Source organism: Patagioenas fasciata, chromosome Z, assembly GCF_037038585.1.
Source record: "Patagioenas fasciata isolate bPatFas1 chromosome Z, bPatFas1.hap1, whole genome shotgun sequence".
Taxonomy (NCBI): domain Eukaryota; kingdom Metazoa; phylum Chordata; class Aves; order Columbiformes; family Columbidae; genus Patagioenas; species Patagioenas fasciata.
The window spans coordinates 59,348,518-59,375,038 of NC_092560.1; the positions used below are offsets into that span (position 1 = coordinate 59,348,518).

The 26,521-nt window shown below is 40.8% G+C and overlaps 3 protein-coding genes across 14 annotated transcripts in view; 2 read left to right on the forward strand and 1 right to left on the reverse strand.

Annotated features, from left to right (window-relative positions):
• Positions 1-4,100: 4,100 nt before the first annotated feature.
• On the forward strand, positions 4,101-7,550 carry MOCS2 (molybdenum cofactor synthesis 2). The gene is made up of 4 exons (XM_065860282.2): positions 4,101-4,239; positions 4,591-4,712; positions 7,139-7,285; positions 7,388-7,550. The coding sequence occupies exons 1-3, from the start codon at positions 4,228-4,230 to the stop codon at positions 7,263-7,265; spliced, it is 261 nt and encodes an 86-aa protein (XP_065716354.1). The 5' UTR covers positions 4,101-4,227; the 3' UTR covers positions 7,266-7,285; positions 7,388-7,550.
• Positions 7,388-26,521, forward strand: part of LOC136114756 (molybdopterin synthase catalytic subunit) — a 30,908-nt gene continuing 11,774 nt past the window's right edge. The window contains exons 1-8 of one of the 11 annotated variants that reach the window (XR_011736565.1): positions 7,421-7,553; positions 8,389-8,524; positions 9,395-9,548; positions 10,949-11,072; positions 12,289-12,339; positions 13,342-13,408; positions 14,567-14,698; positions 25,228-26,442. Coding sequence is in view for 9 of the 11 variants with exons in the window: in XM_071802430.1 (XP_071658531.1) it covers positions 8,404-8,524; positions 9,395-9,548; positions 10,949-11,072; positions 12,289-12,339; positions 13,342-13,377 (486 nt within the window). In the remaining 2 variants the exon portion in view is untranslated. Of the gene's footprint in view, positions 7,554-8,388; positions 8,525-9,394; positions 9,549-10,948; positions 11,073-12,288; positions 12,340-13,341; positions 14,128-14,566; positions 14,699-25,227; positions 26,443-26,521 lie in introns of those variants that run through there. The other 10 variants (XR_011736566.1, XM_065860277.2, XM_071802427.1 and 7 more) reach the window with 10 other exon arrangements.
• ITGA2 (integrin subunit alpha 2) overlaps positions 16,749-26,521 on the reverse strand; it is a 66,894-nt gene continuing 57,121 nt past the window's right edge. For both annotated transcript variants that reach the window (XM_065860275.2, XM_065860274.2), the window contains 4 exons: positions 26,276-26,389; positions 24,072-24,161; positions 20,476-20,592; positions 16,749-19,718 (listed from right to left, as the gene is read on the reverse strand). In XM_065860275.2, the coding sequence (XP_065716347.1) occupies positions 19,629-19,718; positions 20,476-20,592; positions 24,072-24,161; positions 26,276-26,389 (411 nt within the window). In that variant the 3' untranslated portion in view covers positions 16,749-19,628. The remainder of the gene's footprint in view (positions 19,719-20,475; positions 20,593-24,071; positions 24,162-26,275; positions 26,390-26,521) is intronic.

A 26,521-nucleotide genomic window follows, 5' to 3' on the forward strand; every position in this document is an offset into this window, starting at 1 on the left:
CTTGGCATCAAAGATTGCAGAAAGTTTTTACCTTATCAGTGAATGCTCTAACACCCTTTCCCATCATTCTTCAGAGCATGTGTTATACTGCTTAGTTATCATCCAAGACTCCATAGCTAGGTTTATTTTGCTGTGTGCATGCTGGTTTAATACAACCTTTAGCTATCCTTTGGGACAAAGGACAGTACAAAAATGAAAGAGGTAATCTCTTCAGGAATGTAGCCATGAACAAAAAAAGGAAAATAATAAGTAACCTGAAAAATTATGGGGTTTTACATCTCATTTAAGAAGTCACATACTTCACTTACTACTGTTGCTCATTGAAAATAAAATTTTGTAGAAGAGAAGTGCCTGCAAATGAGACAGCTGAACACAAAGAGTTGTGTGCCTATGAATTATAGTTCCAGACTGCTTACACTCTGCCTTAAAGCTGTGTATTCTTTCTCTGTACTTATGCAATGCATTTATATTGGAGACTCTCTTAAAACTGGGTGATCTATTGGTTTAGGGAGCTAAAGATTAATTCCAGATGTGGTCATGCTCTTCTAGCCCTTCAAAAAGTAACTACTGCACCATCTGTTGTGTAACATACAATTTCAAAGAGTGCCAAGGGGAATGTTAAAGACATTGGTCAAATGGACACATATACCTCACACACAGGAATCCTAGAGGTCACAGTGCTTCAGACAGGTTCATATTTTCACTTTTTTCTCCCCATTCTTCCACTATGGAAACTCCAGGACCTGCTTTCCTTCCTCCCAAAATAGGAAGGAGATGTTTTCCATATTATTACCAGTGTTGACATGTATGAGGCCAAATTCAGACCTGAATTCAGTGGAATGATTGGAATTCATGGTGACATATCTCTTATACCTGCCTCACTTTTGGATTCCAAACAGCATTTCATTTTTAAAATGAAACTCAGTAGCAGGAGGCTAATGCTAAACTGACTTCAGACCTGGCTGCTTGCCCAAGACAAATGAAGGATGTAACAGGTAATGAAGGGTTATTTCAGATCATGACGATTTTTATTTTTCCTGCTCATTTCAGGAAGCTCAAAGTAAAAGGATTGTGTCTGTTCTTCTAAATACAGTGTTATACACTAGTATCTACATCTTGGGTGTATAGCAAAGATGCACTAAGGTGTAGCACCAACATAACTTAAATTCTTCACAACAGTAAAACTGGAGTAAAAAAAAGTTATCTGAAGACTTCCTAAGTATAAATCTGAACTTTAGAGCAGTAACTAATGATTTACACCAAATAGTCCTGAGAAAAGATCTAAAATGAAAACAAAAGGAAACAGACAACCACAATCTTGTACCGTCTCTGAAACTCATTTTTGTTGCAGTGACATTAACTAAATCATTGATAAAAAGAAATACAGATTAACAATATGTCTCAAATTCATTCCTTTTTTTTTTTTTTCCTTTTTCCCAATGCATCCAGTCATGTTTTATATCAGTTATTGTAATAAGTTACTACAAAAATAGCTTAGGACTAACAGACTAGTGTACCTACTTAAGTTTCGCTGACTTGGCTGTGGTTCTCTCCATTCAACAGCACACTGCAGAACCAGTGCCTCTAAGTTTAATGTCTGAGTATACTCAAGCTAGATCTTCAGTTTCAAAGTATGCTGCTGGCATAAATTAATAGGAATAACAGCCCCTCACCATTTGCCTCTCCTTAGTATTATCAGACTTTAATTTCTCTCAAGCCACAGTCTGTTTGAAAGGTATAAGGGAATTCCATACAGTAAGATTTGCACCTTTCCAGTATTAAATATTATTAAAACAAAGAAAGGTTGGAAAGTAGAAGAGGAAATATCTGCTTTCAAGGGCTTCTTAAGAGCTTTTAAAGACATCCAAAAGAAATACATTCTGAGAAGATAATAAACATATTGGTGTGGGAGGATGCACACATAACAGTTAGCTAAAGCAAAGGCCATGGCTTAGGACAACATTTAATTAAAAATTTTAGACTCTGTAATTAACAGACCTAGATATCATACACTGCAGCTACTTACAGTTACACTCCAAACCAAAAGCTGCAAGAAGAATCTGATGTCTGAAAGAAAAGATTGAAACCACAAAATATTTTAAGGGAAAATCATGTGGAGCTAGCCTATAGAAATCACAGAGAAGAGATGGTTTCAAATCCCAGTCTCAACAGAGCTAACATATCTCCTCCAGCACTACAGAAACATCTCTCATTTTATCTTATGCATTGTATCTGTACTACCCCACCCAGGCAAACAAACAAAAAGCAATCTGAATAAAACCCATTCTTGCAAACCAAGCAGTGTAGCAGTCACACCTCTGTTTCTGAGGCTGGTGCTCCTGCAAGATCTCCAGAATGAAGAGATCTTTAGGGAGAGTTTTGTTTAAGACACTCATATTACACCTCAGCTTAATCCTCACTTTCGTTTAAGAACGTTTAACTTTGTTCTAGAACTGATAAAAAAGGTTAATAGATTATCACAGCCACAAATCCTACTCTATTCTTGTGCTTTCTAGGTACAAACTAAGTCATGCAATGCAGGACTCAAAAATTGGCTCAGGTGAGTCATTAGAGGGAGCTCAAAAAAAGAAAATCCCGAAATTCCTTGCTAGTAACTCCTCTCTCCTTATCCCATAGACCTAACTCTAAATTCAACCCTAAATTTATGGATAAATCTTTCAAAGGCCACTGTCTTCTGGGTTGAGAGGCTAATTTGCTCCAGCTAATCCCAGCACTCAACCATTTCACTCTAACGACAGACATCTGTGGCACATCTTTTGCACCAAAAAAACATGCCAGACACTTGCTAGATACTGGCTTGGTCATATACATCTTCTCAAAGTGCCCGATTTAATTTAAGATGTATAGATACAAAATTACAGAGTCCAGAGAAAAAAGCAAGCAAACATTTTATTCACTTGAGACATGCTGTCTTGAGTTCAATTTGTAACAGTAGTTAATCATTCACAAACAAAAGAATACAGTTTTAAAAAATAACTCATTTGTTCTTCGCAGCAGAGGATTAAGACATGGTGTACTGGATAACTGGTACAAAATACATGCTCCATGGAAGTAAATGTATTTCTATTGTGCATTTTTTGGAAAACTTTATCATTTTAACTTTCATTGTCTTTGTACCTCAGAGGCAAGAATTATTACATAGAAAAGGTCTGTTTCATTTCTCAGTCTTCTTCTGAAATGACTGCATAGTAGTTCTTTATTTAAGGGCATTTTTTTTTTTTCTGATGGTGTTGCATCCAGCTAGGACAGATGTTTTCACCTGCCCGAATCACAGTTACCAAACACAGACTCCATGTTGCTGATAATGATGGCAGAGTTCCCCCTGGTTTGCCTGACAGGCAGAGCTCCTCCTTTACTGTTGCGAGGTTACAAGTGCTGTCAGGCAAACAGCACAGAAGTAACTCTGGCCACCCTGACAATGCACATCCTGACAATGCAGTTTCAGGGCATGGTTGTGCAGAACAAGTGCAAAACAATTGCCGTGGAGCTCTTCGCAGCACCTACCACGTACCCCATACTGCTGCCCGGCCCAGCACCGAACTGGGGGAGCTTCTTCCACCATGCCATGCTCCCATACAGGCAATTGCTGAAGTTGTACAGTTTTTCATGGGAGGCAGACGCCACAGCCATCTCCATGACACTGGAACAGTACTTATCCCAGAAATCCTGTTATCACCGTTTTGATGGACCTTTGGCTTTTACACATTATATATACACCTATTATGTGTATGTGAAGTGGATATGTAACACATGCAAGGCAGTGCACGTGTAACGTTTGCAATAGTTTATAATCCCCATGCCCTCTGGGGACTGAATCTATGTGAAAATCCCGCTTTTAAGGAATTGTCCCTAAAATCACATGCTGCATTCAAGAGGCAAGGCCATGGCCTTTTACCCCTTGCTCCATCACCGTCCTCTCAGGGCTGTTTCCCACCTCCGTTGTCCACCCATGCGGGCGAAAGGCCCCCTGAGCGACGCCACAGCGCTCAGCTCGGCTCAGCCCACCCGGCCTAACAGCCCCGGAACGAGCCGCACCCACAGGCCCAGCAGGCCAGGCCAGGCCCGGCCTAAGAGCGCCGGACCGCGGCCGCGCTGCGCTCCCGGCGCAGGCCGCAGGGGGCAGTCCGGGCCTGGCGCCTCTCCTCCGTGCGCAGGCGCCAGTGCGAGCCCGCCGCCGAGGGCTGCCCGCCCGGGGACGGGGGCTCCATGCGCTGCCAGGTAGGTGCAGCCTGCCGGCGCCCCTGGGGAGCGGGCCTGGCTAGAGGCAAGGCGGGAGCCGGGCAGAGCGGCGGGGCACCCGCACCCCCTCTCCCGGCGGCGCCGGGCGGGCGAGGCCTGGACGGCGGGAGCTGAACCCCGATCCGCGCTGACTGACCGCCCCCCGCCCTTTCCCTGCTCTCCTGGCAGCCGGGACAGGAGCGCCGCGACAGAGCTGTCGGCACTAGAGGCCAAGGAAAGCTTTTCCTCCTGCTCTTTCGGTTGTTTGCTTTGGTGTTTTCAGCTAAGTTAATAAGCAACAGCGTTTTTTCCCAGTAGGCCCCGGCCCATTGACCGGTGTGTTCCCGGCAGGTGTCGGTGCTGTATTTCGCCCGGAGCGCGGAGCTGGCGGGGCTGCGCAGCGAGACGCTGTCGGTGCCGCGGCGGATCACGGCGCGGCAGCTCTGGGACGAGATCGTCAGGGTGCACCCCAGGTACGCGGGGAACGCGCTGCCGCGGGGCAAGATTTAACGGGATTGCGGCTTTTGGGAAATACAAATGCAGCGTTTGGAGTTGAGCTGAAACATGCATCAGTCCTTTGATACCGTGAAAACAATGACTTTACCTGGTTCTTGGAACCTGCAGCGAGTGCTTTCTGTTTTGTCTGGTTGCAAATGCTGTAACCTTATGTAAAGACCTGGTCAAATAAATGTACCCAAAAGCTGGGCTTGAGGGGTAGTTTAGGACTTGTGGCCTGTTACCCAGGAGAGCCGTGGTGCGGTGATTCTGCTGCATGTGAAAACACCTGAGCTGTATTATTAATCTCTGGAGAAGGTGAGGTGTCTGAAGGAGGGACCAAGCACAACCAGGGCAATAAATAAGAAATTCATTATAATGTGCAGGTGTTGTTTTCAATCGCTTATTTTTAACTGTACTCTCAGCTGTTGGTCTGAGGTTATGGCACACTTTGGAAGACAGGTCAGGAAGGGAACTGAAGCCCTGCCACAGGCTCCCTGACACTCAACCCTTATGCAGGGAAGAGGCTCAGTCACTTTCAACCTCCTCTGGGTTGAAGAAAAAAACAATGCTATTAGTTCTATTTCATAGTGAGTCTGGTCCTGAGAGAGCACTGGGTGTGCACTGTAAGGACTTCTGCAGTGCTGGTGCCCTTTGGGAACACTGGCAGAAATCCACCCTCAGGTTAAGGCTGAGGTAAGGTGCTCAGTCCTATTGAGTCTGATAGACTAAGGTGCAACACTGTTTTAGGCTGGGTAGCAAAGAAAAATCTAAGGTATCACAGAATTTGAGGTCATTGGGATTTAGTGTTGAATGCACTGGAATTTCCTAAGTTTGGACTTAAGTGCCAAAGTCCTCCTTTGGGCACCACCATTCTTTATTAGATCTAGTCTCAAAGGCTATGAAAAAAAATTATTTACCAATGATACCTGTTTCCAAAAGAGAAGCTCTAACCAATTGTTAGACCAGAGACCCTTTCCTCACAGAGAATTGAGACTGAATGTGTTTTGGTGGAGGAGGCAGTAGGGAATTTTATTTTGCAGCTTATTAATGTGGTGTCAGAAGCAGCAGCAGCACCACCTTTGGTTGGTTCCCCATAGTTTGTCAGTTTTGTCCATTTATGAATGATGACTTGGGGCAGTACATTTGCATGTGCAGTCACTTCACAGTGGCCTTAGAAAATGCTTCTGCTCCTAGCTTTTCTGGAAGAACTCAAAATAATTGTAGGGCATTGACCACAAACTTCTATTCACATTGCTAATGAATATTCAAACTGCAGCGCGAGCGTACTTGACAATGCTCTTCTGTTCCACCCATTTTCCACAATGAATTAACTTGCAAGTGACATTAATTAGAGTCCATCCGTCTAATGAGCACTCCTGTTCCATAGTTGCGCTCAGTTCCTCAGCGGCTTGCTTTACTTTATACAGTCCCTGCCTTCAGTCTGCCCTCTAAGTCAGTGCCACTGTGTTTTGTTCAGCTTGTGCCTTGCCTACTTTTGTCTATCTGGCTGGTAGAAAATAAGATTATTTTTATTTGTACTTTTTTGGCATTTCTACTTGTTTCTAGGCAATACAGCTCTCTGGTGTCTGTAACAAATTGGGTAGTCTCAAACAATAACAGTTATCACTCCTGAACCTTCTGAAGAAAAAGGTTGGCATTTTTTTTCTGATGTCTTACTGGGGTTGCCCTCATACTCACTGGGTGATTGCATTTAGTCATGAAAGTAACTCCCTCTCTCTTGGTATTCAGAGCTGTGGCCTCACAGCAGCATCTCACAGATAGGAAATTAGAAAATACATGGAAGATCTGCCAGAAAATGCACCATCTCTGCTCTCTTAGTTCTGTTGCCACTCCTTATCAGTAGCAAATTTCAGACCTGTAAGTACAAAAGACCTGAAGCCTCATAAAGTATGAGGTTAGACAAAAACAACTCTTTGACCACTGAATCTTCAAGAGATCTCATGAGCAGCATCCCACGGTGCTTCTTGCCATGTAAGAAAATTGCCCCAGTCCAGCCAGCCTGAATCAGGGGTACATTTGCTTCTAATCCCAAACTGGATGGTTGCCAGCTTCTTGAGTTACGTTCCTCTTTGTTTGAAGCTTCTGAATTGGGTCTGGTATACATTGGTTTGTTCTGATATAGGCCTTTTACAAATCCAATTCCTGACTTCTGAAAATTATATTGAGTTGGTTTCTTCTCAGATACCAGAAGAAAATCCAAGAGTTAGGAGGTCAGTGTTGTATTTTTCAAAGTGTATCGGAGGCAGAGTTGCATAAGTCTCAGCAGTATTTACCTCAGCTGCCCTAGACTGTGCACCAGTTTGTTGTTTAATGAAATTTCATGGTTAAATGCAAACACTCTATTTAGAAATCTATTTGTGCTCCTGCCAATCCCCTTCAGGCTTGCTGTCATCCGGGATCAAGTGGTTTTTGCTGTTCAGCAGGAATACGTGCTTCTTGGAGATCAACTCCTGGTCCTGCAGCCTGGAGACGAGGTTGCCATCATCCCGCCAATTAGTGGAGGCTGAATCTGCCCAGGTTCTGTTAGGTAGGTATCACTTGCTTACTTTGCTATGGAGTGTCATCTTACACTAAAATATGTCATGGATTCTGTGCAATGTTCCTACGATTTTTTTTTTTTTTTGTTTAGGTCCTGAGATGTGATTGCAATTCTGTCCCCGCACCCCTGTACTCTTTTGAGAGCATAACTTGCCTTTCCTGCTGGAGAGAACCATTGTGCTGACCAGAAACTGTAAGCTGATGCACCAATAAATGATTAACACATATGCAGTAAATGGAAGAAAATTCCCAAAGAGGTCAGGCATTGTTTTGAATTTGTGGTTTAGGTCTCGTTATTCTTTCATAGTTGTTTCTGGCTGCCAGTAGATACCCAGCTTGCTCAAATAAGATAATAATGAAAAACCTCCTGCCACTTTTTAACAGGAAAGATGATACAGAAAAATAATTGACTGCTGTGTAAAAAAAAAAAAAGTGTTTTTTTTTTCTGTCTAAGGAACAGGTGTCTTCAGAATAGCTTCGTTTCTTTCCCTGCTTTCAAGTGCCAGTCCATGTATTTACTGCAGCTTGTTCCATTGCTGCTGCTCAAAATACTTCTCTTTGTTCTTAGATGAACTGATGACTGGTTTCTGTGCAGAGAAATTGGAAGTGTCTCCTGTGTCACTGAAACAGACTGACAGTATGAAGACCTGAATGTCCCAGAAAACATACTGAACTTCAGGATTAGAACTCTAATATCTTTTTATCAGAAATCTCTGTTTTAAACTGTGTTTGATTTGTGAATAAGATAGGTAGGAGGGGCTGACAATCTTACCACAGATTTACTAGCACAGTGGTCCATGCTGGTTGATTGTACTGTCACACTGGGGCCTCAGCGTAGTTTTAGTTTCATCCAACTGAAACAGGCTTTCCTACCAGGAAGGAGCCTGTATGCATTAAAAACCAGGTCATTGCTTGATATTTCCATTTAATATTTTCTCAGCAAGTCTGCGGAGAATTTCCCATGGAGACTGATCTCTTGGGGTGAGGAAGTAGGTGGCGTGTGTTTTCTGCATGAATTGGGGCATCAGAACTGGATAAAAGGCAGTTGGCCAGTGCTAGTATCGCCAAAAACAACAGTCTGTTTGATTTCAGCTTTTCTAGTGAGCTATGGATGAAAATGAAGATGTGCCAAAAGATTTTATCAAGCTAAAGTCTGAAAAGCTCTCTGTAGATGAAGTGTCAGAACTGGTCGTTTCACCATCCTGTGGGGCAGTGTCACTGTTCATTGGTGAGTTTAATATTGCTGAGTGGGGTCTCTGGGTCTGTTAATAGTGTAATAAATGGAACCTAGATTGTCCACACCCCAAACTTGTGCTTCTCAAATAAATACATTCCTGGACTGAATCCAGGATGTTTAGAAAACATGTTCTGAATAATTTAGAACAACACCATGGCAGCTCCTGAACAGTTGCACTGGACAAAGTGGTGAGAAGCTTCCCTGCAGGTGTGGCTGTTCTAGGGCTGAACAGAACAGCAGCTCTGGAGTACAGGACTGCTTGGGAGCAATTCCCCCATCCTCTTGGACACAGCTTGTTCAAGGTGGGAAGTGTGATGTTGTGGCTATGGAAACCACAGGTCCACAGCTGTATGAAAGCTCCTGCAACTCAGATCTTGGTTGAAAGTACTTCACCCATGGGCTGGTGAAGGTCAAGGCTGATAGCTCTGTCCTGTTGCTTCATGTTCATGCTACAGGTCTTGAAACCCCTTTGTGCTTAAACCTTAGTGCTACTGTGCCCCTAAATACTGAGCACTTAAACATTGCATGTGCAAATGGAGTAATAACAGCTTAGCAGTCACCACAGAAGATATCTAAGCCTCTGGCGTTACAAACTGCAGACTTCTATAATGCATGAACTAAGTTCTTTATTTTATATTAAAGACTTCTCTTGTTTGAAGAATCCCTTTAAACAGCCATGACAATGGAAGGTTGTTTATATTTGGACAGTGCTGACCTTGACTGTAGCAGAAGATCCTGGGTTTTATGCAGTATTTATATATAATATATAATTGTATAATAAATATGTAATGTAGTATATATATTATAAATATTAGTATTTATTTCCTCACTGCTTTTGTTTGATAAATCATTTGTGTTTAGGTATTACAAGAAATAATTTTGAAGGGAAGAAAGTGATTCACTTAGAATACGAAGCATATATTTCAATGGCAGAGACCGAAATAAAGAAAATCTGCAGAAATATTAGACAGAAATGGCCATCAGTCAAACATATTGCAGTGCACCATAGACTTGGGTACGTATGGCCAGATTCCATCCTTCTGCAAGTGGAATACTAATCCTTGTCTTGTGCATGGCTGTGCTTACATAGTTGCAGGACGTGCAGGCGTCTTTATAAACTGTAGTGCAGCAAAACTGGCTGCAGGATCAAACTTTCGCTGCAGACTGAAGTTTCAGAAGTCATCTATTCAAAAATGTGTGTATTGCTGGAGTCCACATTTAGTCTGCAGGATCGTTGATGCTGGTGTGGCGGTTTGAAAGTGGGGACAGGGGGTTGAGATTTCATTCCAGGGAAGGGGAGGCTGTTGGTTTGTTTTGCCTTTTTAAGGATGTGAAGTTGGCAGCACTTTTTTTTTTTTTCTTCTCTTTTCCATTGAGTTGCCACAGAATATTCTTGCTGTCAGACTGAAGTAAAATTATGCCATACGCAACCTGAAAGCTTAGACCATGGGGAGGGGAGAGGCATGGTAATTGACAGCAATGCTTGCTGGAGAGCCTCCTACTCTTTGAGTCTTGGCAAAGTATTATCTGTTGTGTTCTGAACATGGGATACTAGTGTCTGACATAATCTGAGCCTTCACTGTTCATCAGATTTCTCACTTGAAACTTGCAGGATTTGCAGAGTCTGCTGCAAATGCTTGTTTCCTTTTCTCTCAACGGAAGGAGCTTAGGAGGTGATTGCAAAGGGTAATATTAGGTCTGAGGGGTAGTTTCCTTAAATTTCCTCTGTAGTCAACAGAGAGTTTCTCTTGAGGACAGCTCAAAGCATTTAAGCTTAGATTTTTCCTATCAACTATCTGCCAGAGAAGACTTACTATAGAGGGAATGTTGGGAGACAGCTTTTGGTACTACCCTTCTGAGGAGCAAAACAAATCTTTGTGATACTTCTGTTGAGTTTGGAAAGCAACACACCAAGCAGGAAATCAGAATTTGTAAAAAATTAAGTTTCGTTGCAAAATTTGCATAGTTTGAGGCAATTAATTTTTTCTTTCATGAATTCTTGGACAAACCAAGATGTTTTCTTATGTTTTCAGATAAGAACTGGCTGTTCCTAACTTGTTACTGATTTCCTGTGCCTTTTGCAAGTTAGCAGTTTTCTCCTCTTAATTCCACAGACTTTATTAAAAAAAAAAAAAAAAGAAAAAGAAAAAAAAGGAAGAATGGAAGAAAAAAGCCTGTGTCTGGTGGGTTTATTTATTCTAAAGCATGGAATTCTCACATCTGGTACTGATTTTGGTTGTGGCTTGCTTTCTTTTAAAAAGTGTATAATCTTTTGGACATGGCTTGACACTTCCTCAGTATGAATGAGTCAGGAGAGCGTGTGGCCAGAATACTGACGTGACATGGCCACAAGTTCTGGGTGCTCTTGATGTTAAACATGAGCTAAAGCTGCTGTTGTTCGTCTTCTCTCCTTAGTGTCGTTCCAATAACTGAAGCAAGTGTAATTATTGCAGTCTCCTCTCCACACAGAGCAGAATCCCTTGAAGCCGTAATGTACTGCATCAACACCTTAAAAGCATCTGTCCCCATATGGAAAAAGGTATGTTTGGGGAGAAATGTTAATTTAGGCCTGTGCCATAGTCTTAGACAGCTGGACTAAAGACTGCTGCTGCTCTTAAGGAAAAGAGCTGAAGTAGTACAGGCAGCAGCTGATCCTGATGGGTTGTGATGAGATGCCAGTGTCTGCCACCATTGAGTTTCCTCTAATGCCGGCAGGCCCATCTGTGGCAGGTTGGACAGCTGGAAGGCCCTGCCTTGCCTGTACCATCCAGCTCCTCTTACTTTTAACACCATCCTGTGGTCAAAGGGAAGGAGCTCTGAGCTCTCCACTTAGGAGTGGCAAAGCTCAGTTTTGCACAGGCTTGTGGAAGAACTTTTGAGTTGGCTTTGCTTTGAACAGCGTTGCAGTTTGCAAGTAGAAGTGGCATTTCTTGTCTTTCTCTTTCCTCCACATCCCTGTGGCCTTGAGAAAGCACGAAGCATTAGGCAACAGCATGCAATGAAGGGGTGAGCAGAAGTCCCAAAGCTAGTATGGGCACACAAGAATGTGTGGAGAGATCAGCTCAGATCTAGAAAGAGCATCACTGTATAACCGCAGTGTTTCATGTAAGTAATGAGCATTACTTCTGCCTTTTCTCCTGGGCAGAACTTGACTTGTGGTAACAGTGACGTTCTCTGCTTTGCTCTACTGTTCTGACACCTCTTTCAGGAGGCTGGAGTTCTGTGTTCTGAGAAAGAATAATCAGGGCCTCAGAGCCCTGCTGAATTCACTGCTTAGGACTGGACTGCTGCTGGGTAGTCCAGTCTGTCCTGAAAATCTAATACTTAATAATATGTTTGTTGTTGTAATTTTTATTTTTATAACATTGACATTTTGTATACACTTAAATACTCTCCTGAGAATTATGATACCGTAGGTTACCATGGCAATATGTAAAAAGGGCAGTTTCAGACACGAGTTCTGTGTACCCTGCACATCTTTGACGTTATTTCTTCTAGATCTCTTTCTTGAATTGACTTCAATAGATGGGCTCTTCTAAATTTAGTAGGCCTCAGCCCAAGGTTCAGCATCTGCCCACCTGTAAGTCAGTTTGTTCTAAGGATGCTGCCTTCTTTTCTCTTTGCCAGCCAAGCAGTGTGTAGTCCTTTTGTGGTCAGTAAATAATGGCAGGATGGCTGTTGAGTTGATTGGCCTGGCTTGTGGCTGTATGAAGCAGACTCCTGCAGTATTTCCCATTCTTTGTTTATTTTTGCAGGAGATTTATGAGGACGAATATTCTTGGAAAGAAAACAAGGAATGCTTTTGGGCAAGTTCAGAAAAATAACTGGTAGTCTTTTAAAAATAAAGTGTTACTGTTCCTAATAAGCATATGCTGGTTTAGCTTTGAATTGTTTTTTACAGAGAATCTATTATATATGTTTTAAGCAGTTGTAACAGACACTTCAGTCTTAATTTAATTAGGACTGGATGAAATGAATGAGTAATAATTAGGGGTTTGAAGTGTTCTTGACTCTCTTTTGAAATCTCTTTGCGCATTTGAACACAGAGCACGTTTTTAAAAGAATCTCCCCTAAAATTCGTGGTTGCAAAGTGATTAGTCCTCTGTGATCTATACTGCTTTAATGCCTTTGCTTTGGTAGTCTGTGTTTACTGTCTGCATGAGAGGTCACAACAGGACAACTTTTTTTAATCTTAGAAGAAGTCCTGAGTAGTTTAATTTTATATTACTGTAGAATCGGTTTGCAAGCTTTCTGCTGTTTTGACATTCTTGTAACATGAAAGCTACTTGAAGTAGATTACACATTTTGGTACAGAGAAGAAAATATAAACTATACCCCAGAGTTATTAACTTTTTAGTAGTGGTTATGTTCCAGTAGCTCTGTCTCACAGAAACATTTTTACTGTGCAGATGATACTGCACGTCCATTGCATTAAAAAAATATGGAGAGACCTTGATTCAGAGTTAGATCTAATACTTTACCAGCAGCAAACTTGCATTAGCAATAACACGCAAACCTGTAACTACTTGATGATGTCTAGACGTTTAATTTTGAAGGAGCTTTTTTTGGCTATGTAATTGTATGGTGCTGCAGAAAAAAAAATGATAGCTATTATTACAAATAGACAACTATAAGCGAAATCAGTTTTAGTAGTTTGACTTTAGACATATTAGGATTCAAACTCATCAAATGGATTAATTTTTCAAATTAAAGTGAGTCTCTTGAACTTCTTGCAGCTTTTGTATGCATTTATAATCACATTGGTGATTTTGATGCAGTTTTTCTCTTGTTACTGTTTCAAAACTTAGTTAAAAGAGAAGAAGACTGACATAATATACCTGTGATTCCACTGGAAACAATGGGCTGCTCATTTGTGTAAGATATTTTTATTTATATTATTGTATTGTGCCGTGATAGTGTTTGGAGGCTGAGTTCAAAGTCCTGTTGTGTATGGCATTTTTACTAATGCTGAGGGGCAGTTTTATCTAGTCATCATCATCAATGTAGACAAGATAGATATAAAGGAAAGGAAATGACATAAAGTAAAATTATTTGCTAAAGTTTATATATAATTACACAACACTTAAGCCTCAGCTGTATAATCAGTTTCATTGTGTCTGCAGTAAGAATCTACAAACAGCTGCTAGCTGCACAAAATAAAAGGAGAAAAATAGGTGGTGATCTTTTTCCCCCAAAGTCATCCCACTGTTTTAATACTTGGTGATGGTTACAGTATTTGGATTAAGTAAACTCCAATGAAACATACAGCTTCAGGCAGAAGCATAGTTGAACTGTGCTTATTAACTTACTGATGCACTTTCCTCAATGGAAGCAAGTAAGCCCTTCCTTTGCAGGACAGCAGCTGTCCCTTGTGTGTACATATGCAGCCTCAAAGCCATGTGGGCCTTATTATCTAGGCAGAGCTGAGTAAGTTCAAGGTTGAATTGTCATTTGCTTTGGAGGTTGCAGAGAAGCCTTCTGCTATTTGAATGTCATTTTTACCAGGAATTGTACATAATCCTGCGTACAGATTTCTTCCTCTGTCAAATAATTATTTTTGTTCTTTGAAAATAAAGAACTACACAAATTTCCCATTTTGGTGTTCATTTTTCCACATTTGTGTTTGCTGTTACCATGCAACTAATTAGTGTATTAATTTCACAAAAAGAAACAACTAGCTTGCATTGTAGTGGATGGTTTATAGATGAAGTAAAACCTATGGAGTAGTTGCATACTGGTGTCATACTCTAGTACAGAAAAATGTTGATATTTAGAACAAATTGTACTTGGGGCTCCTTTGTAGTGCTGCAGTCTCCTGGAATATTTCTCCAGGGTGACCTTAAGTGCACCTTCCCCATCAGCAATGCAGCTGGGAAGCAGGGTGCAGAAAAGAAGAAAAAGAATAATTGTGTACTTCCCCACAGTGACCAGGAACAATGAATGGAAGAGATGTTGTACTGAGTCACAGCTGAGTGTTACAATGTGTGTACACTGCCATGGTCAAAACAATGAAATGTCATTTTGTGTCCCTAGCTGTGCGTGAGGCAAGTACTGCTTTGTTCTGGAACAATGATGTATCTGTCTTGTGTAACTTTGGGTTCTTCAGCTGGCATCTAACAGCAAAATGGAAATGCCCCTAGGAGGGATGATGTGCATAACTAAGAGGTAAAATGTATCTCACTGAAATTTTAAGTTCACACTCTTGAGCTCGGTGTTCTGGCTCCCTCTGTAGCGCTACCCTTCCTGCTAGGGAGATATCATAAGAAGACGAATAACTCTGTTCTGAGATAGCTGCCTAAGGCTGTGTCTGGAGTGACCAAGAAGTGCTTCCAAATTTCTAGGCCAGGAGATGAATCCCAGCTGTGTCTGACTCTTTGTCAGGGAAAGATGTGCCTGCACATATCCTGCTTTCTGCACATGCAGGACTACACTGCTATCTTGAGTTCTGCTTTCTGCACATGCAGGACTACACTGTTATCTTGTGTTCTGGTGAGATCCCTGAGTGGGATGATAGGCAGCTGCCGACCAGTATACAATGCAGTCCTGACTTTCTGGGATGAATCCAGCTGTTTCTCTGCCACGGCTATAGGAGAGGATAATCCCACTGCTCTGTGGTTCTTCCAGCTATGTCACAGCATGCTGCAGTGGCAGTGACTCCAGGTGTTCCTGCAAATCAAAGGGTCATCCTGTGACTCCTGTAGAGTTCTGCCAGATGAGGAGTGTTCATGAAAGGGCAAGAAAAATGTCCTGAAAAATGTCTTGGTCTTGGCTGGCAACATTTCAATATGCATATGCTGATCACTTTGTCTCACAGAACAGGCATACACCAGCATTGCTTTATTTTAGGATTTGCCATTCCTGATTTTGGTGTTTCATTCAGTTCTCAAGAGAAGCTCAGCCTGATGCATACTATAAAAACAGTAGCTGATGGATTGCCATGAAAGAAATGTTGGGGGATGCCTGTGTTATAAGGAGCCTACCCAGGAGATGGCAGCCGAGAGACGGCTGTTCGGACGAGCAGCTCCCAGTCTGCCCAGGTGCTGGCTGCACCGGCAAACACCGGTGCTCTCTTCGGCTGTCAGTCATGGAACTGCCACTGTCACACTCAGGAATGAAACCTTTAGATTGCTAGATTTTTAGCTTTTCTCTTAGCTCACTTTCCCCAGAGCTGCTCAAGGAATTTTTAGTTTTATTGACAAATGTGTTCATTTGCTCCATCAAAAACACTAAAAAAAATGCTAAAACTAATTATTAACAAAGTGAAGTAATTGATTGTAAATGGGGGCAGAAAGGTGACTTACAAGATAGAACTCAAGTGATTATAAGGCTGTTAAAATTATGTACACTTTACTATCTTATTTAAAGACAATAAAAAGTTGAGGCAATTAGTGATAGATTTTGAGATACATTTTCATACCTTTGTTTTCTTTAGTCTTTAAATCGAAAGCATTTGTTGTACCTCAGTTTGGATATGAAAGTGAATACACACAAGTCAGTCTATAAAGAAACTGGCTTTCAGTTCTGCAGAACACTGACACTTGGTGGAAGATGGAGTTTTGTGCCTTAAGATTAGGGTCATCTGATTCTGTATTATGGAAGTGTTAAAAATTGGTAGTCTGAATGTTTATGTACCACTGTTAAAAGTATGGAGGAGTTGAAAGTGCAAAAAAAAAGAAACCTCTGTGCAAGTGGCTAGTTTTCAGGTGGTCACTGCCATGACTGTCTTCTGTTCACAGCCAAGTTCCTCCCTCTCTTCCTTTCCCACTGTACTCCATCTGCTGGGGAGTAGCCAGAGCTGGTGTCAGGAGATGCTCCTGTTGATCCATTCTGTACACAGTATAAAGTGCAAGGCATAAGACTCACAGAATATGGTGTAATTTTACATGCCAGTGATGATAACCTCATGTTTATAGGAAGTCCTGAGCATGGTAAGGTTTTAACAGCAACTATTCAGCCAGAGCTATTCAAATATAGATATTTTGCACTAATAAGAATGGACTTACTTACACTACAATATAACTTACTGGTAGTGTTATGGTTATAACCTACAAGACTTCAAGTGTAGGTTCTTTGTATACCCAGCAAAGTCATTGTCCCCTTAGAGTTTTCACTGTGTGCTACTGGAACAAAGACATATTTGGCTCTATTTTACGTAGTGCTTTTTCAGTAGCATTTCTTCTCTTTAGGGTGCTGTTTAAAAATACACGAGTCTGTGTTCAGCAGTATTCTTGTTTTTATTGGAGTAACACTGTTAGGCCCTCAGGCAGGCACCACAGTGATACAGTCCATGCTCTCATAGAGCTTACATGCTAGCTTTCAGAAGTCAGCTTGCTTATAAATTCTGGTGTACATCCCCAATCTATACATAGGCTCATATGAAACTAACTGTGATTTTGGACTTGATTCTAGTAGTTCAAGAAGTCAGCAGCTAGATTTCAAGACCAGAATCACATATAACTTGAGTTTGCTGAAGGTATTCCTGACTTCTCTTGCTGCAAGCAAAAACAGAAGCACATGCTGAAGCTCAACATTTCAGAATATTATTTCACCTGTAATGTGCTGGTTTAAAAAAGTAAAACTAAAAAACCCAAAACCCAACCCCTTGCCTATAATACAAAATATACATAATATTTCCAGCATTATTTGTGGCTGTGCCAACTTAAAAGTGCAATAAACTCACCCATTACAAAAACTGAATTAGCAATTTAAGTATTAATTGTAAAAGAAAAATAAACTAGTAACTTGAAGTGGTTAGGATACAAAAACTTCACCCCTTGCTATGCCTTCCCTTTATTTTGGGAAAAAGTATTATGTCCAGGCTGGGGGGAAATCCTGTTGTCTGGGACAAAACAAAACGCAGTGAAGACAAGTGAACTGAATAATTGCTACCTAATTGATAAACTGTAAATCCCCAAAGACGCTGGATGTCAGATATTGACCTGTACCTCCCACCAAAGGTGGAAGAAGGAAATCTGGCCAAATGCCTGAATTTCCCTTACAAGCAGCACCAGAAATGAAAGATGTTGCCATCTGCTGCGTTGTGAAATTTCCCCTCTGGCCTGGAGTGCATGACCCTGGTTATGTAGGAGTTTCCCACACGTACACGTGTAGGGTTTTGTTTTCTCCCTCACAAGTTTATACAAGAATTGAGGCAGACAAGTTTTTATCTTTACTTTCAGAGCATTTGCCCTCAGAGTTACAAGTCAGGAGCTTATTCTTTTTCCTTTATGCTTTTTTTTTTCTTTCTTTCGCTTTTTTTTTCTTTCTTTCACTTTTTACATAATTATTTTGGTCACAAACTCAGCTTATTTGACAATCGAGACCAGAATCTGGATTGTTTTTCAGAATGTAGAAAAACCTCCACCCTAAAATGTAACATTTCATAGATACAAAATAAATCCAAAACACATACAAAACTATACTGAGCACAATCCATCTCCATCTGCCACTGCAAATGATGCTGTTATTTGCCAAAGAGATGGTTGGCTCCTGACTGATTACTGATTAAAAAGGACAGAGTAAAACTTTCAAATGTGCTCAAGCCTAGGTTTTGAAGAGTCTCTCAGAAAATAATCTGAAAGGTGCCTAAATATAATTACAATCTAGCTTTGGGAGAAAGAAAACATGACTTCATGTTCTGCATCAGGCACATTTAAATGCTTCACTCTCCAAGTAAATCACCTTGAATTGGAAACAATATCTCACTTGCATGACAGCGGACATAAGGACATAACACAGATCTTCTCTTACTATCTATTATGAGCATAACCGCCAGCCATGAGAGAAAGGGAGCCAAAAGGCCAGTTCCCCTGACTGTTAGCAGTCTAACAGCGTGGGCCTTTTCATTAAAATCAGGCAGTGTAACGGCATATGATAAACTTTAGGCATGTAGCCAATAGAAAGTCACCCAAGTGTTGTGCTTAGAGCTCCTTCCAGAGCACTACAGTACTTTACTGTATATAAGTTAATCAAGACATGAACACCTGGGACCAAATAAAATGTGACAGGTAAAGGAGGTCATACTGAACTTTGGTCTCCTGGAGGGCACTGAGATGCTAAAGAAACGTGCAGTATACAATTTGCAGAGCTTAGATCTTCACTGCCCTCTGCCCTGATGTGCATTCCTTAGTCATCATCCCCTTTAGTTCACTGCATGCTCTTAGTCTTGCAGAATCTTTCAGTACAGAATACAAGGCAAGATCTTGACTGTCTTCCCTATTTCCATCAAAAGCTAAACTGGTGTCAGAGGGACTGTGAGCATAAAGCCCAGCGTAACACTAGTGGTAGTGCTTCTCAACATGAAATCTGAAAATCAATTAGAGCATTGCAGAGAACATGTTGTTAGTGATTATGAAATTCATATTTTCTTCTCGGAGAGAAGGCGGCAGTTATACATATCATTTGGCAATACTTCCCCAAAACAACGTATTTCAGTAATTTAGTTGTGACCTTAGTGCAAGGAATATGGTGAACTTTTGGAACAGTTTGCCCATCCAGTTGTCCTGTAGCACTCAGACAGACATCTTCATATGCAGCTCCCACTTTATAGATCAGTTAAGACTGATCAGTTAGTTGGTGCAAATTATTTCTCTAAAACAATGAGCTAGTCAACAAAAAAATGAGTTTTCTTCTCCCAGTCTGGAAGCAGTATTCACCACACATTCATCATCAACTTAATAGAAAATGTCCTTTACACATATGGTACTTGTCAACTGAATTATGAACTGATGCTGCTCCACAATAATCCAAAATAAATTGCTCTTGTTTCACTCTGCAGTGGATCAGGAGAAGGGCTGCTGGCACAATAGGTTACTGTAAACTCCGGACCTGCCAGTTCTAAGGGCTAAGTTTGTTTGAAAGGCAAAACTTTATAAGAAAAGGCATTATAAATCATTTTTGAAAAACACAAACTGTCCTGCAGTTACTCTTATAATAGAGTAGAATCTGTAAAATATTTTCATCTATAAAAAGACACTTTCATTAAAAATGTTTAAATGTTACTAAGTTTTAAGGCACTCCAGCTGAAGAACTGACTTGATCACAACTACTGTTGGTGGCTCAGATCTCCTCTCTTTATCCCCGTAACTCATCTTCTTCAGTCTTTGTCCTTTGTGAGTTCTGCAATTTCATCAACATCTTCTATATCCTGTGTCATTTTCTCATACTGTCTCTTGAAGAAGCCGAGCTGTAAAAAGTACAGAAGCAATACCACATCACAGTCAGCCATCGATAATTAAATTTCTCAGCTAAGCTAAATAGTGTAATGGTAGAAATACATAAAACACATATACAGGCTTGATTTGTAGATGATTTCTAACTGTGAAATGAAAGGACCTGGGCCTCAAACCCTGCCTGGTGCAACTGAACACCAGAACAGCAGTGCTGTGTAGCCAGCTGTCTCCTTACCAAGATACAGACATCTCCATACTGCCTTGGTATGCCCAGGAGACCTTCAAGCACATGGTATATAGAAAAACTTTTCTCTCCCCTTAAGCTAGATACCCTTTGTAAATGACTTTTTGCCCTTCTCTGTTCTTTTTTTGTCTGTTCTGTGTATATTCTTCTCCTCCTTGCTTATAGTCCCCAGCTTTGCCCACCAGGAATATCATGGGAGTTCGTAGCCTAGCTGGAGAGTTATGGAAGGAGGCAAACAGTGTCAAAATGAAAAAAAGTAAACGCCACAGCTCCTGTTTTGAAGCACTGGAAACTCATTTATCATCTTCACATTGGCTAATGCTATGGGGACTCATTTCAGAATTTTGATTTTTAAAGCCATTCTAAAGGCTCCCACTGAAGGCACAATGACAATGCAATATTATTCATCCCACCAAACTACATGTGCAGTTTTGTTCAGCACCAGAGAAGAGAGATTGCAAAGAAAATAGCCTAAATGTGTTTATCCCTTACTGGTTTTCTTTTTAAGAATATAAACACCTACTTACTTTCCACAAAACGGCAACCAATACTAACAGCAAGAGGAGTCCAGCCAAAATACTGCCAATCACAACACCAACTGGTATCTCAGCTTTCTCATCTGGCTTCATTATTGTAACTGGGATCTGAAAACAGAGGGATTGTGCGTCAAAGGTTAACATTAACTGCACATAAAGTAGGATTTGTAAACCAAATACCTGACTAATCAAGAATAGTGGGACTGCACACATTCTAGGATCACTGACTGGAACACACCAGGCAACTACAGCCTTTTCACTGCTACCTGGTTATAGCACTTTCACAGGTACTTGGTTGCACCATCATGGCATATGGCATTGCCAGCTAAGGATTAGGGCCCTCATCACTGATGGTTGTACACAACAGGCAGAGAAGCAATCTCTTCTTGCCAACTTCCTGCCTCTCCAGTAACAGGAGGTCTTTCAGAGTTGTTCCCCTAGTGCGCGGACACACCATCAGTAGGTAAACCAGACATGCTGGCAAGGAACAGCCTGGTGTAGAACCCCATCTGCTCAAAACAGACTTCTGTTGCATCAGCTGGAGAACTAGTACTTCTTACTGAGCACTGTCAGACCCTGTTATGTGTGGTGAGCAGCTGTAGGAGGCAACACTAATCATGGAAGCCAGACAGCATCATGCACTCACTGTGTCTGCTGAAATCTCTCCCCTCCTGCTGGGCAGGTACCTCTGTCTCCTTTGCTTTTCCTACCTGTTGTGGGAAACTACTAGGAATTTGTTAATCTGTGTTCTCCTGAGTCAACTGCATGACTTTGCTGTAAGATGTATGAGTCAAACAGCAGTGTTTCTAGCACACCTATGCTTCCTGAACTACAAGCAATACCAGAGAGCTCCCAGAACAGCATACTGTGTCTGGAAGTTAGTTTTCAGGTGATACCCTATCTAGTAGGATTGAGTATGACCATCTATACAGCTACGTATAACATAGTTGCTCAGGGAGATATTGCTGTAATATTTATGAACTGTCAAATCCTTGGATTTAATCTTGGAATGACATACATTTAGCATTAAGGTTTTTTCCTTCCTGAAACATGATAAAAGAAGTCACGTTGGTTTATTTTCTCAGGGTTGCTTGCTCAGCACATTTGTCTGGTGTAATTTAATCTTCAGCTTTCTGGGAAACTTGCACTGGACTGACATCTCAGTGATTTAAGTAATTTCTGCTGGAAGGCTTCAATGTTATGCTAGGTGTGGCTATGTGTATTCATTTCACTGAGGCAAGCGGGCTTTGTGTATTTCCTAACTAAATGACCATAAAGATGGTTATAGCAGGTTAATGTTCTGTCCTCCAGCTGGCAGTCCTTTCCAGCTTGGAAAAAAATCTGAAAGCTTTTATGCAGATACCTAAGCAGCTTCCCCACATAGCATCACAAGGCAATGTTAATTCATTTGGCCACAGAGCAAGCCAGCTCATCCAAACTGAAGAGCCAGTCTCATATATGTGTGCAGTTTGCCTAGTAGTGCTTTCTCCATTAGATTACTAATTAAGTGGCACTGTTGGGAGAGGTAAATTGATGCCTAAGAATACATATCTTCCCTGAAGTCAAACTGTGGTCAGTAAGACACCACAGCTGGGATTCACCTCATCTAGTGTTATATTCACAATGGAAATGGCTTCCAATGGAAAAGTGTAGGAGCTTTTCGAGCCTAATTCATCCTACTTGTTTTAATTATCGTCTTTAAAACTAGATGGATTGCATCTCAGAAATACCTATTTTTTCAACTGATTAAGTTTTATAGAAGGGCTAACTCTGATGTAGATGCCTAATGTAAATATTAAGTTGGATGAATCCTACCACCTCCATCGAAAATAACAGGGTAACTAGGGAAATAAACTCAGATTGCCTCTGCACTGTCCTGTTCCCAAGGAAGCATGAAAGGCAAAGTCTGGCTATCACTGCTGACCAGCCAAGTAGTACATGCAGTGATGGGTAATGACTCCATCACTGAAGTGTGAAAGGAAATTGTCTGCCCTAGGGAGAGTGTGCCTCCACCAGCTGGCACATTTTCCTAGACTTTGCACAGGGTGAGAGGCTGTCGAGTATGGATCAGGCTGTAAGCCTCCCCAAAAGCCACCATGTTTCTTAGGAGCCCTGTGGATAACTTTCAGGGTCTGTTCAGCCACTTCTGCACTGCTGTAAAATTCCCAGCTGCAGATGTTTCAATGGCTGAGGAATTACCTTTTATTAAAATTTGTCAACTGACTTAATCAACAGTGATCTGAATAATTAAATTCTGGTTCTCCTGAAATCACCAACAGAAACAGTGGTAATGCAGATTTGGCCACATCATGCTCCAACTGTGGAAAAACACCTAGAAATACATGCTTTATGAGCTACTTAAAAAGCCTGTGCAATTAATTGGAATATTTGCATTGTCTATCAATGAATTTCATCTCCTAGCAGAAATACTACCATGCCACAAAGCCGAGGCATTCAGCACACTTAAAATACAGGCATGTAACTTTTCTGCAAAAACATGGCATTATTTCCAGAACTATACATACATTCCCTTTGGTTCTTCAGGCATTGGAGGTTTCCCTGAATACAAAAGGGTCTATTCAGAGGCTCTTCACAAGAATGGAGTGATTCATGAGAAAACAATGACAAAAATAGTATTGAATTATGGTCTTACTTCCCCATGGAGATAGATCAATCAATACTGTCTTCATACATATTTAATTTAACTGAATTTTCCATTGCCTGTGAACAGGCTATGCTACACATTCTCACAGGTGTTTGACTCTCTTACAAACTTGTATGTTGGTTTTCAATGGCCTTAGTTATTTTCATGGATAAAAGAGGCTGATAAATCCTGTAAAAATAAATCTAAACTTAGTATTGCAAATCTATCTTTAGATAGGCCAAGAGAACAAGGTATCTTTTTATTATTTATATAACAGCACCACAATGCTAATATATTCTTCAAGTGTTGTTTATGTTTCTGTATAGCAGATGGTAACCTTGGGAGAAGGATTCTACACTAATACAGTGGTGGTCTGGAGACCTTTCTTGAGATTAGCTGTGTCCATATTGTCTATATGACAGCCATTCCAAATGCAAAAAAACCCAACATTACACATTCTTTTACAAATCAGATTAAGTATATTTGCTGGAGACCTGTGCCAAACATCTGTCCACAAACTTCAAACCAAATACACTTACAGAAGTAAGACTATAAATGAGATTTGCAAAAATGTTACCCAGAGCTCATTTATCTACAACAACTAATTCCACTGCAGAAAAGAAGTCAAAATTTTGATCTTTTACGAACAGGAAGTTGAATGAATTTCTGAAATTTCTAACTGAGTTTTGCTGATAGTCCTACAATCTATTTGAGATCTACAGATTTTGATTAAGTCTGTTTATATAGCAGTTGGCTGAAATGAAAACATTTGAGTAACTTAAGGGAGATATTATATAGCCAAAAGGATACATTAATTCAACATAATCAAATGTCATCAAAGTTTGTAATTTGCTATGTACTCCTAAAGGACACTGAAAATTAGATATTATCACTTTAATGCAATAAAAGAGAAGTTGAAAAAATATACTTATCTATCACTTACAGTTAGGGTATTCTCTCGAATTATAAATAACTCAGGGTTATGTGTATCGATTTTTGCATCTGTAGAGAGTTTTAATGTCTGGAAAGTTAACTGAAAAAGAAGATAAAAAACCTGTAAATCTCAATTACATGGCATATTGATTAGAATGTAGTCGTCCTAAAATAATTTTCTTTCTTTGAAATGAAGACTTCAGATGCACAAAAAAAATCACAGTATAAAGAAAATTAAAATGATGTTTTTATTTGTCCCAAGCTAACATGCCTATGAAACTAATAATGTATCAGTAATCAGATTTAATTTTGATGTTCTTACTTAGCAAGGAAACTGGAGAACTGGCTTTTTTTTTTTTCCTGGAACACATAGTTCAAGCAAAAGAGAGGAATTTTATTATATACCAATTTTTATAGCTATTTCAAAGCTGCCACTACTGCTAGCAGTGAAGACATGGGGGGAATAATAACAGTAAGAAAGGGAGAAATATCTCAGCAATGAAAGACACATCTCTGGCCTTTGAAAGAAATGGAAACTGGATGTTCTTTCCCTTTGCCCCCCCACATCACCTCTATCCAATGCTTTTTCCCCATTTATTTTTTCCTATCACTATCTGTTCCTCTGCACTGCTCAAATTCTGACACTGCTCCCTCAGCTTAAGAAAGAACAGGACAAAAATATTAAGCCAATTCCCATTTGAAAAGGGATCTTGAGCCAGATCCCACTTCACTCTGTGCCTGTGTTGAGAGGCAGAGGAGTGTGGCTGTGCAGCCACCACCAGCTCACCACGGGTCTTCTCCACTGGCACGGGCACAAGCGGCTCTGCTTCCCACAGCACCTCCCCAAACAGCACAGGAGCGCTGGCCAGCCATCCCAAATGCAATGCCTGTCTGTCATTTTGATCTGTCATTCTGCCTCCACAGACATTTCCCTGTGGCAGGGCCAGGTACAGTGGGCTTGACACAGGGAATGTAAGAAACCGTGGGTCCACAGCAGCCCATGCACAACAAATTGACAGTCCCTGTAGCATATTGTCATCGCACGACTGCACTGTGGCCGTCTGCCCAACTGGTCTGTCCTGTGCTCCTCAATGTTTAAAAACTTGCCTGCAACTATTCAAAGCTCTTTTTAAATTCCTAAATGCATCTTTCTTTGGTTTGCTTAGCAGGTACCAGCAAGCTTGCTATCCCCTTCCTGGACAATGACTGATTGCCATAAAATAAAGAGGCTGATGTCATGCACTGTTGAGTGACTGCAAGATTATTTGCACTGAACATTGACAATCAAACAGAAAATAACAAAATGGGAGATGAGAGGAAACCTGTGACAAACAATCTTTCCATCCCATCTCTCCTGCAATGACTGCAACATTTCATTCAGGTCTCCACCTTCTGTGTACTTGACAGCACTAACAAGTGGTCTTCACCCAGCTGATTTGAAAAATACAAACTTTAAAGACAGACAGATGCTTTGCTTCACACAATTGCATAAGTATATTACATTATCAATCTGACCTTTTCCTTTTGAGATGAATACTAAAGCTGACAACAGCCCTGCTGTTAAACGTCAATACCTGCCACAAGCCTCGCCAGACAAACTAAGAGACTGCGTCATGTTCCTGACACTAGGCAAACCCAGGACTGCAAGACTGGTTGGTTGCCTAGCTAAGAAGCAAACATGGTCTCATTTCAAAAGTCTGGTAATTCATGATGAGTTATATCCTGGAGGACACATGGTAATTTAAAATGGGAGAGCCGAGATATTACTGATGGATATTTTTAAGCATCCTTGACACTAACTCTAATAAAAAGAAAAAATAAATTTCCACACTTTTTCTAACAAATAAAACTGGCAGCACTAACAGGCTTTTGATATTGATGTAACTTAAAATGATCACTACATAAACTGCGATGTTTGAAAGCTAAAAGCAACATTATTTTCCAGGCAATGATGATACTGTACTCTGCTGTCCTGTACTGAGTTTTGTGGAAACTATAGCTCCCCTTGAATGAATTTAGCAGATGCAGAAGATGTTTTTTTCAGCTGTGAAGATTGCATTATCACAGAATTTTCTTAAGCTTTGTGCACGCAACAATGTAAAGTAAAGGAAGGTCTTCCTAGATTGGAAGGTCTGTTTACTGAACTTTGAAAAAAATCAGGAGTTAGAAAATTTTGAGTACTGGATCCTTCATGAAGATGCAGCTGATACTCACAGCAGCAAAGGTTCCGTTCCAGATTCTGGTGGACACATTCACAAAGTACTCTCCCTTCAGCATAACATCTTCCAGTTTGCATGTGATGGTACTGCACTTCACGTTCTTACAGTTCTTCCACAGAAAACAGCAAGGAGAAGCATGCATTAAAAATACACTTTAACAAATGTTCTTTTAACATCTACATTTTTTGCTCTTGCCTTTGCCAATCTGTGCATACAAATTAAGGGCTTGCAGGCTGTGAAG